General features: G+C 34.6%; 1 protein-coding gene across 1 annotated transcript in view; it reads left to right on the top strand.

Moving 5' to 3' along the window:
• Positions 1-17,025, top strand: part of LOC111424498 (EGF like, fibronectin type III and laminin G domains protein pikachurin) — a 55,695-nt gene that overhangs the window by 13,129 nt on the left and 25,541 nt on the right. The window contains exons 2-3 of the mRNA XM_023058049.2: positions 8,277-8,393; positions 8,621-8,938. Of these exons, the coding sequence (XP_022913817.2) occupies positions 8,277-8,393; positions 8,621-8,938 (435 nt within the window). The remainder of the gene's footprint in view (positions 1-8,276; positions 8,394-8,620; positions 8,939-17,025) is intronic.

The following is a 17,025-nucleotide window of genomic DNA, read 5'->3' as shown; positions in this document are numbered from 1 at the left end:
GTCCAACTTTCTGAGATGTACTTGTGTGTGATTTTGATATTTTATAATTTTGAGTTTGTGCCTAATTCTTTCTTACCTAGCAGGGTGTTACTAGACTACACTTGCTTTCGCCATTCTGTTGTGTATCTCTTAATCTTTACTAATCATGGTTTCCCGATATTCGTTACATCTATGTTTTCTGATCCTTCTGTCTTTTTAATGATTTCTATTTCCAATTATCTTTAGCTTTAGAATATTGATTGGAAGTTTTTATCACATTTTCATTATTTTAACACCTTTCTGTGAAACGTAAGGACAGTGTGTGTTTTAAAATATACCGTTTCGTTTTACACTTCCTCTGTCCTCCAATCCATTCTTTTCTGTTAATTTAAGCGAGCAACGCGAGAGAATCGAGGCGTTTTTTTATAAAAGCTCTCGAATCCCTTTTGAAGTGTCACCCCCTAGAGAATCTCTATGTAAAGTTGCAACTCGACTGGAAGCTATTTCACTGCATATCCCCACAACCAAAAACCCTCATGGAATAATGTTAAAAATGTCAAAATGTTCTTTTTCTTTCCAGGAAAATCCTTTACATTCTTTTTTAGATTTTAATCTATCTACTTGTTACTTTTATTCTTTTCGAAAACTCCAAGTTTAGCTATGCATTGTAATGTATTTCGATAGATTAAATTTTAATCGAATTATAATATAGAGAATATAGAGTATAGAGGAATCCGTTAAAGATTAAAAGGTTGAAGGTAAATCGTTTTCCAATGCCGACATCGCAAAATCGTATCGAGATTGGGTTTCCGTTTCCAACGGTTTCAACATTTCGAAACCTTCGAAATGACTTTTCTCTCACGGAAACTGGAATCGATAAAATTAATATCTGGGTATACCATTCGCCAATAGATAGATGTTGCAACCGAAACTGACTTACGCCATCAATTTAACTTTGGTGATATCTAATTTTAAAGTTAACGTAAATCGATTTTTTAAAATATTATCTAAAATATCTTAAAATCCGATTTTTTAGAAAATATAGAGTTCAAAGGCATATGTCAGAGGGAAGAGATTTAGATTGAAGGACTTCTTTTTGTCGTGTCTAGTTCTTCTATAAAGAAGGCTGTTCAACATCCTGGAAGGAGAACGAGCGCTGAAATGGTCCAGGAGAACAGTGCACAAGTGCCATTGTCACGGGGCAACGAGCTCCTTGAGGAACTCCGCGAGGCGTTATTAATCCTGTGGGCACACATTGTTTATATGCGACAATTACACACTGTAGAGGAGTAGGGCCGTATGACCCACTAGTACGGACAATTGCCCTCACACCCACACCTTCAAACTCAGTGTATATATATTCAAAGTTCTACTTCTCTATGTCATGTTAGATACTCTGTTTACAAACTGAGTATAAACATAGACAAATGTTTAACATTGAAATTAACACGAGTTATGAAAACTGAATACTCAAAAGAGAATAAATTAACTGAAAAGTTTATTAGTGTCAATCTAACTCTGACGTTAACTACTAAAGTACATACTGATTAAATGGACTGACAAGTTGAGATGAAGGGGAGAGAAGGATGGACCAATTTTTGATTTAGATTTTATTTTTGATATAAATATAGTTTAAATTTTTTTTTATATTAGCTGTCCAAATTGTTGTGAGTTGGTAACAATTGGCAAGATTAACAGGAAATTTTGTTTTATTATGTTTTGAAATCAATTTGTGTTACAATGACGTTTGAACTTTCGTTATCCAAAAACATAGAATATAGTTTTTGGATTTATAGGAGTGGTTCGACAATTATTAGTATTAAAAAAAAATTAATTGGAGGGAAACATTGTAACCTAAATGACATCTTGTCTAGCTCATATTGTTTAATTAGGAGTCTCGTGATTACTTTGGGGACTCCTAAGATTGCTAATACTAAGTCTTACATTACAAACAACAACATTTCACATTACCTGAAAATATTTACGAGAACTTGTGAACAAATTTTTAGAGACCAAAAGTGCTCGATTTCTGAAGACATACAGTTTCAAATTGTAATACAAGTCATTGATACTCCAATGATGTCATCGATGCCAAGATTATGAAAATAACTTCTGCTTGAAAAATGGTTATGTCCGAGCTGAGGGGCAATTTAATACGACTATTTGGTCCATTAAAGCCCATATCTACTCCGGATTCAACTGTCTTTGAAGCATTGGTGTACCAGGCTCCTCTTTTAAGTTGAGTTTCCCCTTCGTCCAATCATCCCTGCTTCTAAATATGACCTTATACGGCTGGTCGAAATTATATACTGTCGGTATGAGGTCCGTTTTAATTTCAATCAAGTGGTCAAACCTTTCCTTCCTCGTCTTATTATGCGCAGTGTTACCAGTTGAGGTATAAATTGTCTTAGAAAGAGTTTTTTTTGTTGATTCTAATTTGGATGCTAACTTTCCATAGAATTATAGAAGCAATTCTAACAAAGTCTACGATATTTTGGTATCGTCACCTTTTGTAGTACTAACAAACTGATTATCAAAAAATTATGCTTTTACAAAATCTAAAAATATTGGTTGAAACAATTTGCGCGTGGCTGAAAATTTTATGATAAGCAAAGTTATTTTTTTCTCTATGTCCAATAAATATTCATATACTATCTTTCATACATGCACATTGCACATTGTCATAAATTTAAAGTTTTAACGTTTACACACGAAGTTTATCATCGTTGAATTGTTTTTCTTTTAGTGGACATGTAATATGAAATTGCAACATTACATCGACGCCTAACATTACATACTAAGTTTGCATAATAGAATAAAAATCTTGAATGCGCAGATTCTAAATCTGTTTTAATTAAATTTCAATCAAAAATATCATATGTCAGATTGTGGACATTCAACTGTAAGTTTGAAAACTAAATTTAACGTTAAAACGATATCAAAAGGGGTTTAGAGTTTCAATTTTTCCATTATATGCACGGTGAACGGTGCATATTTTATTCATCAGTTCACTGAATGTGCTAATTTGTTCGTTAACGTGTTCGACAGTGTGTAAAGAAAACATTGAAATTCTATCTTCTCCGTCATTTATCTATTGCACACACAAAGGCACGACGTTCATCTAACGGATGTTATATTACTCATTCAATTATTATCTCTAGTGCTGCGTTTTACTGTGCCAGACCAAACGGCAACGGTGTTCATTTTAGCCAAAGTACCAAAGCTAACATTGACTGAAACACCGAATTAATTATTTCATAATTAACTCCAGGCAATCGTAACGTTTATCGTTCACTCTCGCGTAAACTCGTTTTATTTGTTAATTTGTTAACTGTTTCAACCATAATAGGTCACAATTTACTCAAAAAATTGCTGTTCTACAAACTATTAATTGTTGACAGGAAAAAACTTTTCATTGAAATATATCACTCTAAATACCAGGAAATCACTTCCTCTACTGCTCTGCTGCTTTGTTATTTTGGTCGTTGTACAATTCCATCCGCATCCATCCTCATTCGAGTGGTGATTAATTACTCTGAGTTACAAACCGGATGGAAACGGAATGAACGAAGCCAAGATAAAAAAAACGTTAAAAAATCCAGCCGGATTTTAGTCGATTCAACTTGAACAAGAACCAAGAGTGATCTTTTGCGGGATAGATCACAAAAAGAAAAACAATCTTTTTTTTATTTGACCGATCGTTTTAGATGGAGCAAGAAAACGTTTCGGTACAACTTCGATACTGCCAAAGGCACATCTCCCTCTCTCTTCGTATCTACACCCAAGGCGTCAGCTGCAGACGTTTCCCAGCAGTAAAAGAGACTACGAGACGCTCTTTACAGGCCAATTTTATACGCGTCACTAAACTCGTCGTGTTCAACAATGGGGCCAATCAATTTCCCCCCCCTTGCATTTTGCAATTTTGCAACAGTTTCCGTTCAATGTGTTTGTTATAGTATACTCATGTTGATAAATGTTAACGAAATATAAAACATATTTCTAATATGTGTCTTATTGATGATGTCATAACTTAAAGATACAGTTCAGGACCTCTTAAAAGGAACTGTTTGCCCTTTTTAATTAATAACATCATAGAAGCTCTATTTTCCTTTAAGAAAGTTGTGTCTTAATCTAAAAATAAAATCTTCCGACCGCACGCGAATCGCAATCATTGTTCGCCGAGAAAAGGTTTTTCTTTTGATTACTACTTGGGTTCCTTCCCTTCTTATCTCCTCGCAAATCGGACGACGTTCGTGCGGAATACTTAATTTATTACTTCTACTAGACACGAGCTTTATGATTAGCTTTTTTCTCAAACGCATTTAATCCCTTTTAATCCGTTCATTTTGAAAGCCTGAAGAACACGAAAGCTACAATTATTTATTGAAAGCACGGCAAGGGGTGACTCATTACTTGGACTTGAACGATCGATTTTGAACGTCGAAATGGTAAAGTCCTTTACGTGATATCACCGGAAACAGGGAAAGAAAAAAGAGAATTCAAGAGACAAAGAGGGGTAGATATCGTGGGGTACTATGGAAATGGAGTCGAAAAGGGAAAGAAGGGAGGAAAAACGACGGTTCAGGGGGAAAACTGGAATGAGAGCCATGTGTTTCCAGACTTCAAACCCTCAACCCCGCAACTGAGGCGGAGGGTAGATAATCAATGTCTTGGACTGTGTAGGGGGTTGGACGGAGGGTGTTGCACGGCACGGTGGCGGCTTACAGGTGAGAGGGACTTGTTTGAACAGGTTTCCACGGCAACTACTAAGCCTAGTCGATAGCCATTTTCGGGCGATTGAATTTATTTTTTCGATTTTTTGCATCCCGATTTCTTTTCTTAATTTTTCATGATTTCGATCGTTTCCATCAATGAAATATTCAAGGGTAATCTTTCCCTTTAACTCGCAAGGGCCTTGTTTTATTACCAGACGTTTCAACCGAAAGGAGAACCGTAAATTTCGCGTTTTACTACCTCCTCGAGATCCAAGATCCAACTTATCTATCGAAGTCGCGGTCTTTTTACTAAGGAGGGGAAAGGGATTCTCAATAAAGGATAACGTGATGAATGGATTAGCTGTGCATAAAGGTTTCACGTTCGTTCTTTTCATTTCAATCGATCAGTATGATCGGTTTGACCCAAATTCCTTTCTTTACCTTATTTTTAGATTGAAACTCCGCAATAAATTTCAATACAGTTCATAAATCCTTCGTTTTTCCATATCTGTCGAATGCATTATGCAAATTGATTAAACAGAATAAGAAGTGGTTAACAATGGTGGTTTCGGTTTCTATCTCTATCTCTCTCCATAAACGTTAGCAGTGTTTACCAAGTTTCGGCCGAAACCTCAACACGTTCGGACACGTATTGCAATTTGAGCGGAGAATCCTACCAAATTGTTGAACTTTGGCGAAACGAACGTGTCGATTGCGGTAGTCCAAATTGTTGTCTATCTTCTCTACAACGCTTTAGAATAATCGATTCCCGATGTCAACTAAAACCAAGATAGTATCTTGGAAGCTTGGTGTGTTTGTGTCTATTCAATACGTTGTTGGATTTTGTAGTCAAAAACGATTTTAAAGCGATTAGATCGAATATTCTGTTTTCAATACAATTCAGATTATAAATTTTGAATTATCGTTCAATAATAGGGCTGGTTGCGTTAGTGAAACAATAACGAATATGTATTGAACATTCTCTATTATTGTAGATTGTTCGATTCTAATCTAAAATGGGATAATAGATGAATAGATTTTGTAATGAAATTAATTTTAGTATGCTAATAATCAATATTATTCAATAATGTGGTATTTACTATATATAAAAATATTTCTAAAAAATGATTTATAAATTACTAACGTATTTTGAATTAAATCTGTTTTAAACGTGTATAAACATTTTGTGCTTAAAAGGCCACAGAAGGTCTCTTTAATCTCCTTTCGCATACATTATCAAACTCCCGTAAACCTGTAAACTACAAAAACGACCTCGCGAATTTACTAAATATTATCCAGCCTAGAATAATATCCTCACTAAAACAGCCGACCAGCTAACTTCCACCCTAGCAAAAACCGTTATTGCAGCTAGTTTAGGTCCTCCACATGTCTTATTTATACACACGTAGGGCTTTATCTAATTTACACTTACGTAATACAACGTTTCACCTAATTTACGGTCGTTTTGTATATATTATCTGCATAGCTACAGAGTGTATAAAAAGTCGTATGGTAGCCAAAGCTTTCATGTAGGAAAAACCTTACAAAACATAATCAAAAATGACAGATTTTTCCTATTGGCATTAGTTTTCGAGATATTCTTTTACATGTCGTCATCTGAGAATTATTTTGAACCGAGTCCCTTACGTCTACAAAGCAGTAATTTGGATTTAAATTTTCTTTCTTGTTGTGACTACAGGCTATGTCTAATTCATGATTAGTGGTACGAAGTCCTGTGTTAGGTGGTTAACAAATAAAAACGGTGGTTGTAACTGTGGTACAATACAAAAGTTGACATAGTAATCAAACAAAACACAACATGAAGATATGGAACACAATAAATCTGTGCTACATAATGACTTGGATCGTGAACTAATTAACAATGAGATGTTTTGACAGAAATAGCAGAAATATTGCAAAACTGTGCTCATCTTCGACATCGTTTTTGCAAGACCGGAATTTTTATATTTGCACTTTGTTTGTTTTACATAAATATAACTTAAACACTCCGGGTCCTGATACGTTGATATTTTCGCCTGCCTACAGTTCTGATCTTTATTGTGTAAGTAAATACCTATAGTGTATTTTCTATTAACCGCCATTAAACGTGTCGTTATCACGTTGGTGTTTACGCCACACCAGGATTTCTGAAGTTACAGTCCCATATGTGGCATTAATCTTAAAATAAGGATGCTGAGAAAGTTGCTGTGTCATCCCAACTACGTGCTTAGTTATCATCATAGCTCATGTACTTACCTTTATCCGAGATGTGTATTTTAGTACCATTAACTTGCAGAGTTAAATTTATTAGCTTCCACCATTCATGCAATAAAATTAGCTGTGATTATTGTAGCTAAATTTAATCTCATTTCTTTTAATTTAGTGACAACTTGTTGATCGGCGAGTTAATAAACAATTCCAGAAGCAGATTTAGAAACACATTCCAGGTCTATTCTCGTATCTAGTAATATAAGTTCCACAAAAGTGGTTCCAATAAATATTCAATAACGATTTTGATATATTTCGTCTAGATATATTGTAGCACAACCTTCTGCATTCTTCATGCCTTTTTCCTTATACTATCAACTATTTTCTGTACTCTTTCTCTGCAGTGTCAGTGTTGAATATTCTTGTTCTGTATGAATACTGATTTTTATATAAAAGTCTGTCTTGCCAGTGAATTTTCGTTTGCTCGTTCTCGTTTTCTTACGCTTTCTTATTAAGATTAAATTTGCATTTTGCTGGATTTTTGGAAAGACTCCTCGAGAAAACCAGGTATTGTAAATTATTAAAAATTCTTTTGAATATTCAAGTATTAACAGACTTCATATATCTTAACTACATTTTCATTCCGGTATGGTTCCGTACATTTCCCTGTATCTTAAACGAAATGTGAAAATCTAATGAAAGTCTATGAAACCCACTTGATTGGGTTAGGTCCCCTCAGGCTCCTAGCGCTATACTGGGTACGGGCCTAGTGAATCCAAGATACTTGAGCTGTACAAGTATACCTCAATAAAAACCAGGTGTCCGATTGGCACGGATTGTAACTCCCCTAAAGATACTGCCAGGTGCTGAAGTCCGATACGGTACCGGGATCATGTCTATATGTGTGCGGCTATATGTTTTATTAGCGCATTTGCCAGATATGTATAAAACGAAGCGTAAGGTAAGAACTTGACTACAAAAATAGTTAATGGTACATAAATCCAGATATTCGCAAAGAGACCTTCAGCTTTTGTACAAAGTCTCATTTATGCCAAGTCCTATTCAAAACATAAAAGGCTTCGCTTTTTTACCTTAATTGGCCCCTCATGATCCCAAAACGCCATCTTGCATCTTTCCTTAAGATATCAAATAGCTACAACTGATGATGAGGAAAGAGATCTTAAGAAGAGAAAGAGGTGGAGAGAAAGCGATTAACAATACAATGCTGATTCTTCCGATATTTAGCATACCAGAAGTTTGCTAAAAAACTTTATACATATACAAATTGATGTTAAAACTGAAAAACTAGATAAACACAATTATTTAAAAATTATTTAACTCTACAATAGTTTTAATTATTTTTTTCTCTTCTAGGTAGATGTGGTCGAGGTAGCCCTTGCGACCAACTCTGCTATGAATTACACGATGGAATGTACGAGTGTGACTGCAGGATGGGTTTTATACTGCAGGAGGACGGCTACAGTTGTACAGGTACTTGAAACATGCATATGTAGAAACATCGTCGAGGGCGCGTTAAAAAAGAAGGGAAACAATAGGGACTTATAATTCCGGCGAAATTAATCCCCCGTTGAGATGTCTTTTGATCTCCCCACGACGCGTTGAGGGTCGTCTGGGTGCACCAGTTAAAAAAAAAAGAACGAACGCGGTGGATTAATTAAAATTTAATTACAGGTTTTGAAATTATTATTATTTTTTAGAACTCAATTCAACGGCTTCTTCATTTTATTCGATGAACGAAGTGGATGGTGGTAATGAAGAGGACGTTTTATATCAAAAAGACGCTATTTTTGATGTACATCTTAACGAAAATTTTACCGAAGACGACGAAAGAAATTTAAATAATACTTTGAAATCTTCTGAAAAAATCGTTTCCACTTCAACAACGGAAATTCCATCAACGGAGAGACCGTGCGTTTTGGATTGTGGTCCTAACGGGGGTTGCGTTATTAGCGAAGAAAGTTCAGAACCTGTTTGTTTGTGTCCCTTGGGGAAAGGCGGCGAAAGATGCGAGAAGGGTAAGTTTACTTTTATTTTATTTTCGGTGAGAGTATCACTTATTGTGAGTAGAAAAATAGTATTGTGCCGAGCTTTTCTGTTGAATAAACAAAGACTGTGTATAGTTTGAAAACGAATAACTTTACTCTCGTTGAAAAGTTATTACGAAACGGTGGAAACGTGGAAAGTTGATGGAGTTTTGGTGTACAATTGCACTGTTTAAACGAAACTTGTTGCGAGTATACTTTAATTCTCAATTTATAAACCTACAGATAAGAATGACAAAAACGAACAATAAGATATATTATTTTGTTATATAATACATAGGTACATTTGTTAGTTTTATGGGTAATTTAAAGCTTTTTATTTTCCCACAATTTCATGTTAGTACGTTGCGAATTGCACCTCATCACCTAAACTTCCTAAACTGTGCCTTAGGTACACTCTTGAGGATTAATATATCGTAAAAAGAGAGAGCCTTCGCAAAATATACAACTTGCCACCGTTCTCTCACGCGAGCAATAAACACCGATATATTTGGAATTATATGAGCCTCGAAACGATTTCGCCATGCTCAATTATATTTTGAGGGCGTGTGTAAAGAAACTAGGTCGACCCTAAGCACCTATAATAAAAATTTAATATCATTAATTTTTGGTAAGTATAAATAAATACATAAATTTATTATATATTATACGCATTACTCGTAGTATGGACTAAGATGTTTTAAAATGCAGTTTTTTGCTATTATTAAAACAATATTTTGAAATTTCAATAATGCAAACAACGGGGAATAATGACAAATGGATTTTTTAATTGTTAATAAACAAAAAAATCTGTTAAAAATTTCCAGTTGTTTCGCTTGGACTATTGTTAAAATTTATCGTTCATATACGCGAATAAAGCGCGCCCGCTATCGACTGCCACTATATTAAAAAAAATAATAATACACACACCAAATATGCAGAACAATTACTGCCATTCCACAATATCGGGGTGAACTCAAAAAATAATTTGTACCTACTCTATGCTATACGACAAAAAATTCTCGAAATGTAAACGTAATTAGAATCTTCGGACAAACATTCCGTTTTCATCACCGTTAAATTAAAATGAAAAAGAAATAATCCACTATTTTTTAAGAAGGCAATTTAAAATAAAAATAAATAAATAAATAAGATGAGGTAGACGTTATCGAACTGTTAGGTAGCCTCGAAAGGTCGTCCACCCCTAAATAATTTAATAGTCCACGGTATTTTAACCTCGCCTTTTCCTCACCGGGCGCCCGAGACTGCCGCACATTACGTTAATGCAAGGAAAATTGCTTTTAGTACCTGAAACCCGACGTCAGCGCGATGGCGATGGTCTGAGATGGCCAACCTGAGCCGCTTTCGAACCACAAGGTTCGTCTTTAATACCAAACGGAAACCTTTTATTATACATTTTTTATTCATCATACTCAAGCGATTTCGACAATTTCCTAACATAATCGATTATTAATGTACCTAAATTGTATTCTCTCCCAACCATACATTACCTCTTTCAGTAATTTACCTATTCAGACACTCATCAAGTTCGTAATTCACGAAATTAGTTCAATTTTTAATCAACTTTTAAGTCGCCTATGGATGTACCTTATGCTAAGTTCATACGGTTGTAGTGCTTCTGTGTATAGTATGCGTTCATAAAACTGAGATGTTATTGAGGTTATAAAGTTTATTACAGTGTTTATTTTTAATTCATTGTGTAGTTGATCATAAGAAATGTATCACTCTGAGTGTACCACTATGCGTATCTTTAGCTCACTTTTTGGAATATCCGATAATTCCAAGTTAAGCTTGTGTCAAAGAAAATACCTGGGTATTTGATTTAATTGAGATATCATTTTCAAAATGGAAGCAGTTTAAAGCAAATTTAATAAATAATTTCTTAAGTAGGTAGTTGATGCCACAAGTTTGCCTATCTCTGGCTAAAATGGATTTGCCAACTTGTACGAGTTATGAGCTTTGAGCAATTAAAGCTGTATCATCCGCGTATGCCAGCATATGAATCTCTGGTTATAATGTGTGGTTTAATATTGGAGTCAATATCCAAGTGTAATATTTTGAAAGTAATCTATTTATCCAAACTCTATCGAAAATGCATTCTACTAAAAATTGATGGGACTCTAGAAATTTATGTAAATTCGAAATTAATATTTTGTATGATCGACGGAGAAGTTTACAATGCTGTATCGTCTTGCTCATCGCCCCAGACACGGTTTCTATGCGGTGCAAAATCATCAGGCTTTTCGAATACTAGGTGGCACAAAAGTCCTTATGCATAACATCAATACAGTGTTGATATAAAACTTGAATAAGTTTCAAGGATTTCAGTTTAATAAAACCGAGGTCGCTTTAGGCCGAGGCGCTTGATCAATACAAAAACTAGTTTTCAAAGACATCAGTGGTTGTATAGTTTTTGTGTTAATGTAGCGCTTCGGCCGCAAGCAACCTCGGCTTAAGTAAACTATGCATCTTACTTATATATCGCATTACGATATCAAGTCGAATTAAATCAAGGCGCTGCATCAACAGAAAAACAAAGGTGTTTTCAGGGATGACAGATTGTTTAATATTTGTGTTAATGTAGCGCTTTGACTGGAGTCAACCTCGGCTTAAGTAAATTATGCATCTTACCACTTTATAATATTACGACTCCAAGTCTAATTAAGTCGAGGAGCTGCATTAACAAAAAAACAAACTAGTTTTCAGGGATGGCACGCTGTTTAATATTTGTATTAATGTAGCGCCTCGGCCGGAGGCAACCTCGGCTTAAGTAAATTATGCATGTTACCAATTTCTCGCATTACGATACCAAGTCTAATTAAACCGAGGCGCTGCATCACAGGAAACTGATATCTTCAGGTATCTTGAGACTAAACATAACCAGAAATCTAGTCTTTTCCTATATTGTAGTATGAAAAATATTTAAATTCAAATTTTAATCAGAAATTAATTTACAAAACACTCAAACTTAATTGGGTTCGCCAAATTAACTCGAACAAAGCCAATTTTGTGTTTTTGAAATCCAAAGCTATTTGTTAACTGATAAAATGAATTTAATGCTATTAACTAATGATTGCCAATTCCATTAATGTAAGTGTATCAATGAAGGATACGTATCAGAGCTCTAATTCATCAACTAAATTTAATGAATTTGGGCGTTTAGATTGTATATTTAATTTCTATTATTAATTGGTTAACTTTAAAAATTGAATTTTGAAATTTTAAACTCTCTACTTTATACGGGAAGAGTTCGGGGATGGCGAACAATTTCGCCATTCGCTGAGCATCTGCCCGAATGAAATGGGAAAAATGGGTGAAAACCCCAGGAAAAACACGTCGCGAATTTAATATAAAGTTCTGGCTTGTATGATATCGGTAGGGGTTAAGTTTGAAACGATGTTCGAATGTATTTTTTTATTACTTTTTATAATTGAAACTAAAATTGATCTTAAAAAAGTAAATTAATTATATTTTTTTATAAAACTAAAATGTTCAGACTACTTCCGAAAGCTTAATTGGTTTAGGGCTACCCAGTATGAATTGGTGCGTACGTAATGTAAACATCTATAAAAGCTTTTCGAAACACGCCGAATGCAAATTGCTGGTTAATTGGACCGTTTTGAACTCGGCCAAATAGAAAGTTCCTATTACGAAGACTTTTTCTTTCTCATTCTATTTTTATTTAGATTGAAAGTTATAAAATCAAAGTTTACGTCACTCAAGTTACATCCCATCATGGAGATTGGTGATGATAAAACCCCAAATTAAACGGTGGGTTGGAATGGTGACATCTAACGGCCGTATATCGCGTTGTGTCAAATCGGCGAAGTAAAGATCGGACAGAGGGCTCTGTTCGATGCGTTAACTGTCACGTACAGATTGTGTGAGGGTGAATTATACGATATTGTGTATCGTAAACGATGTGGGCTATAGGTATAGTTATGAGATTGTTTAAAGGGGTTGACGTGTTTATTGAGGTGTATTCAGAAACGGATGTTTCTAAATTTCAAAATAATTTATATCGAGGTGTGGAACTAATTTTGAAAAGTTTCTCGTTAGACAGAGAATTGCCAAAGGAATTATTATAGCTTCTTACTTAGCTTCGTGGAAAAGTTTTAAACTTTTTTAAACCCACCCCATTCTTGTTCCATTAAAGTTGGAACAATAGTTTCTGTTTACTACAATGTTGTTTATTATTGCACCGCATACGTGTGTGTACAAGAACGTACGAGCAAATTAAGTTGCCTATTTGCTCTTACAATTTGAGTTCAAACTCACATTGTGGGTGAGTTTACTACTCACCTGGGGTAAAGTTTACTGTACAGGTTAGACATAGGAATAGGTAGTGAGGGGTGCAAAACTAAACAAACAAAAGAATAGATTTTCGTTTAAAAGTGGAATACGCCAATGACAATTTAATTTGTAATTGAATGGAAATTACATTTAGGATTAAAACCATTAATTTAAACTAAACTAGTATAAATGTTAATAAATTTGTTCGTTTTAAACACAAACACTGATTGTTTTATGGAAATAATTTAATGCTCGAAGCCGATAACTACTGTTTAATGTTATAATTTGATAAATTGTGAAAATCATAAATAAACTAGAAATACCTTCGATAATACAATTCTCGTATGAACCTTATTCAAATACATAACCAGAAATTTTTTTCATCGTATTGGTTTTTTAAGCATTTGCAATTCTCTTATACTTTTGATGGAGGTTAACTGCACTAACAGCTTAAAGAATACTTCATATGCTATCCTGGCTTTAGTAATCTGTATCAATCACAAATGATAGTCAGTATTTCCAACTCTTAACTGAAATAGTTGAGCAAATCCAAACTTAGAAGCTTCACAATATAATTCGAGTTTAGCATCATTTTGATAGATTTTAAGGGAAGAGCATTCTGACAAATTGATCTTGGATCTTCTGAGTTGTTCCAAAATGGAAAAAGTCTTTTTTCACCAAATCACTTAACAGCTTGGCTATAAGCAAATAATTTTTGATATTTTTTCGAAAATAACCAGTAAGGTTCAAAAATGATTGTACTTTGATTTAATCTATAATTCTTGATTTTCAGCAACCCCTAAATTTACTTCAATCCTTCTAGCGCCTGCATCTCATTCTCAATTAAGATTATGATATCATTCATGTATGATTAAATGATTTCATCTCTCATCAAATCTTCGAATATTGCCGCTAAACTGCAAAGCCGAGTTATGTATTAAAATCCAACCAATTTACATGCTTATGTAAAGAGATTTTTGTCTTTAGATGAGCTTTGGTAATTAAATGAAAACTAGTTTTGTATGAATCAAAAAGGAAAAGTTAAAAAAACGGTCTCGTAAACAGTTGGTCCAATTACTGTAGCCATTGTAAAGCTGCAAGGATAGCATAAAAGCCGATTCGCGTCCTTTTCGGACGGATATAGCAATTATCCTAGATGCTGCATTCAAGGAAAGCCGCTTATTTCCTTGCAACCGGCCGGCCCTCTATAAATTACATTAGCCCAGCAGAAACTCGATGTTTGTCCGCGACAGAGACAAGGACAGCGAAAAGCGAAGACGGAAGTCGATGGTGGAGGATGGAAACGGTAAACAAAGTTTTAGAGAGATTGGTGCAAGTACAACCGGCGCAGCTATAAGCACCGAGCGTTCCTTGTGTATGGAATGAAAAGGCCAGCTTCTGGTCAGTTTATCCACCATGTAGATTTCAATAGGTTACAAATTGCAAGGACGATATTAACATGGATTAAAATGTCAAGGTAGTAAAAAAAATCTGTTACATTCAATGTAATGATTTTATAATCGCTAAAATAGTTTAAATGTTATATAAACAACTCCTAGATAGAGTTAAAGAACAACAACAAAGTGAGATCGAACAAACTTTGACTGCGGTCAAAAAGTTACCTCGCCAATGTGCGGAACGCGTTTAACGCCCCCAAGGTTAAGAGACGAAGAGATCGTAGTGAAAGGAGGGACGAAAAGGGAAGCTTTGCCAACGTTAATAACTTGCACACCCCCCGCGTCGACGTAGGTCGTCCTCTGGCCTGCCGTTGCTGCAGTGCAATGTGCATCGATTTTCTCTATAAAACGAAAACGTAATGCGGCGTTTATGTTTTAACAGGCACCTGGAAACGGAATGAATGGAAGCAGGCACGTGAAACTCGTTAAACAACCGGCTAGATTAAATCGTTAAAAAAGTCCCAAATTGGCTGTTTTTAGGAAGCGAAAATGTGGGGTTAGGCTCCCTGTATGCGTGGATTCGAGAGTTTCAAGGTTTGAATTAGGCCGCAAATTTGAACGTTGAACGAGAAAATTGCATTAGAGGACTGTAACAACCATGGTGAGATCGAAATCGACCGATCTTTTCAATTGTTTTTTTACGGGTTTTATTGTGAAATTTGATACAATGGTGGTTATTGAGGTTACAAAACTATTATTGTGGATTGGTGTAATATTTGAGAGTTATTTTGGGTCTATGCAATATTTCTTTAAAAAAAATAGAAGATAAAATAAATAGAATATAAATCTTGATATAGGGCATCTTCTCATATCTTGTTAATCAATCTGAACAGTTCGGAAGAAATATTATAAATGCCTGGTGCTTAGTTATTTTTTTTAATACAGATATTATATTATGCGTTTCATCTATTTTAGTGAGTTCTATTAGTTCATGTTCTTGTTGTTTCCACAGTTCATCTTCTGAGTACTCTCACCATTATTCTGCGTTGAACCATGGTTCTTTTCTTTTCTGCCACTTCCAAGACTTGATTGGCTGAAGTTATTGTTGCTGTTTTAACTCGATTCCAATCTTTATCAATACTGCTGTTTCTGGTTTAGGTTGTTTCCAGTACTTTATCTTATTATTTCTATGTTATTTTGCTTACCTACTTTTTTTAGACTACCGTGGTCTGACCACTCTACCGTTACGATGGTCTCATCCATAGTATTCTCCTCTTCTGGTACTTACGTTCATAATACTCGTCGTTGTTCTTCTTTCTATTAATAGATTGTATATTTGGTCATTTGTAGTTTCATTTGCTAATACCCAGAACTCATCTATTTTACTGATTTTGTCGTTGAGGTTGTCTTATTATTGTTCTTAAATATTCATCTTCTTCTCTGGTTCGTGTCTTCTATAATTATATGAGGGGTGAAGAGTCTACTAGTTCTTGTGGTTGGTAAAATGTTTCGTTTATTTCTAGATTTTTCTCTACAGTTAGTCAATGCACATTATTTATTGTTAGATTGAAAATTTGTGTTTTAACTCGTAGAGTGCATATTCTTTTGCTTATTGGGTGGAAATCTAAAATACTGATTTGATTTTGTTATCTACAATAAATGCTACACCATATACTTTTCACCCTTGCTTCCTTGCTGTTGTATAGGATGTACTAGTATGTGCTTTGATATCTTCTCCTATCCATTTTCATTTTGAGCTGATGTTGTTGCCATATTATGCCTTTGTAAAGCATCCAGCAATACCATTTGTACTATGTTCCTATCTAAAGTTTACGGTGTTTAGGACTTCTGATCAATCCACAAACCTCTTGAAAATTAAATTACTTATTATTGAATATTGGAATTCTGTTGACGAATTTTTTTAATTAAAACTCTCTTTATGAATTAATTAAATGATTCAGAATAGGTGTAATTATAGGTGTAGATAATATAATTGCTGATTCGAGGATGCCTCGGGTTTTAATCTGGCACCTCGCATTATGTCGAACGTTGACATCGAAAGCTTGGAAATCTGGAATTAATAGCTGTAATATCCGAGTTAGATGGGTGAGCTATTCATGTTGACAAAGGGCCTTCGATGGAGATTTAATAATTTGTCCTGTCATTCAATGGTACTTCCGATCTTCACTCGCGCTTGCTGACACAAAACCTAAAGGGAATAATACTCTTTTATTATCGACTCATTTCATTTTTCAACTCCCTTAAATTGTAAAAAATAATAATTTTTTACAAAAATAATAAAATTACCTGACATAATAAAAATGATGATCCCCGCTTAGGTTTCATCCCTTAATTCGTTAAAATCTCACC

This window comes from Onthophagus taurus, chromosome 7, assembly GCF_036711975.1.
Source record: "Onthophagus taurus isolate NC chromosome 7, IU_Otau_3.0, whole genome shotgun sequence".
Lineage (NCBI taxonomy): Eukaryota > Metazoa > Arthropoda > Insecta > Coleoptera > Scarabaeidae > Onthophagus > Onthophagus taurus.
The sequence above is the reverse complement of the archived record's forward strand: the minus strand, read 5'-3'. Positions and strand labels throughout refer to the sequence as shown.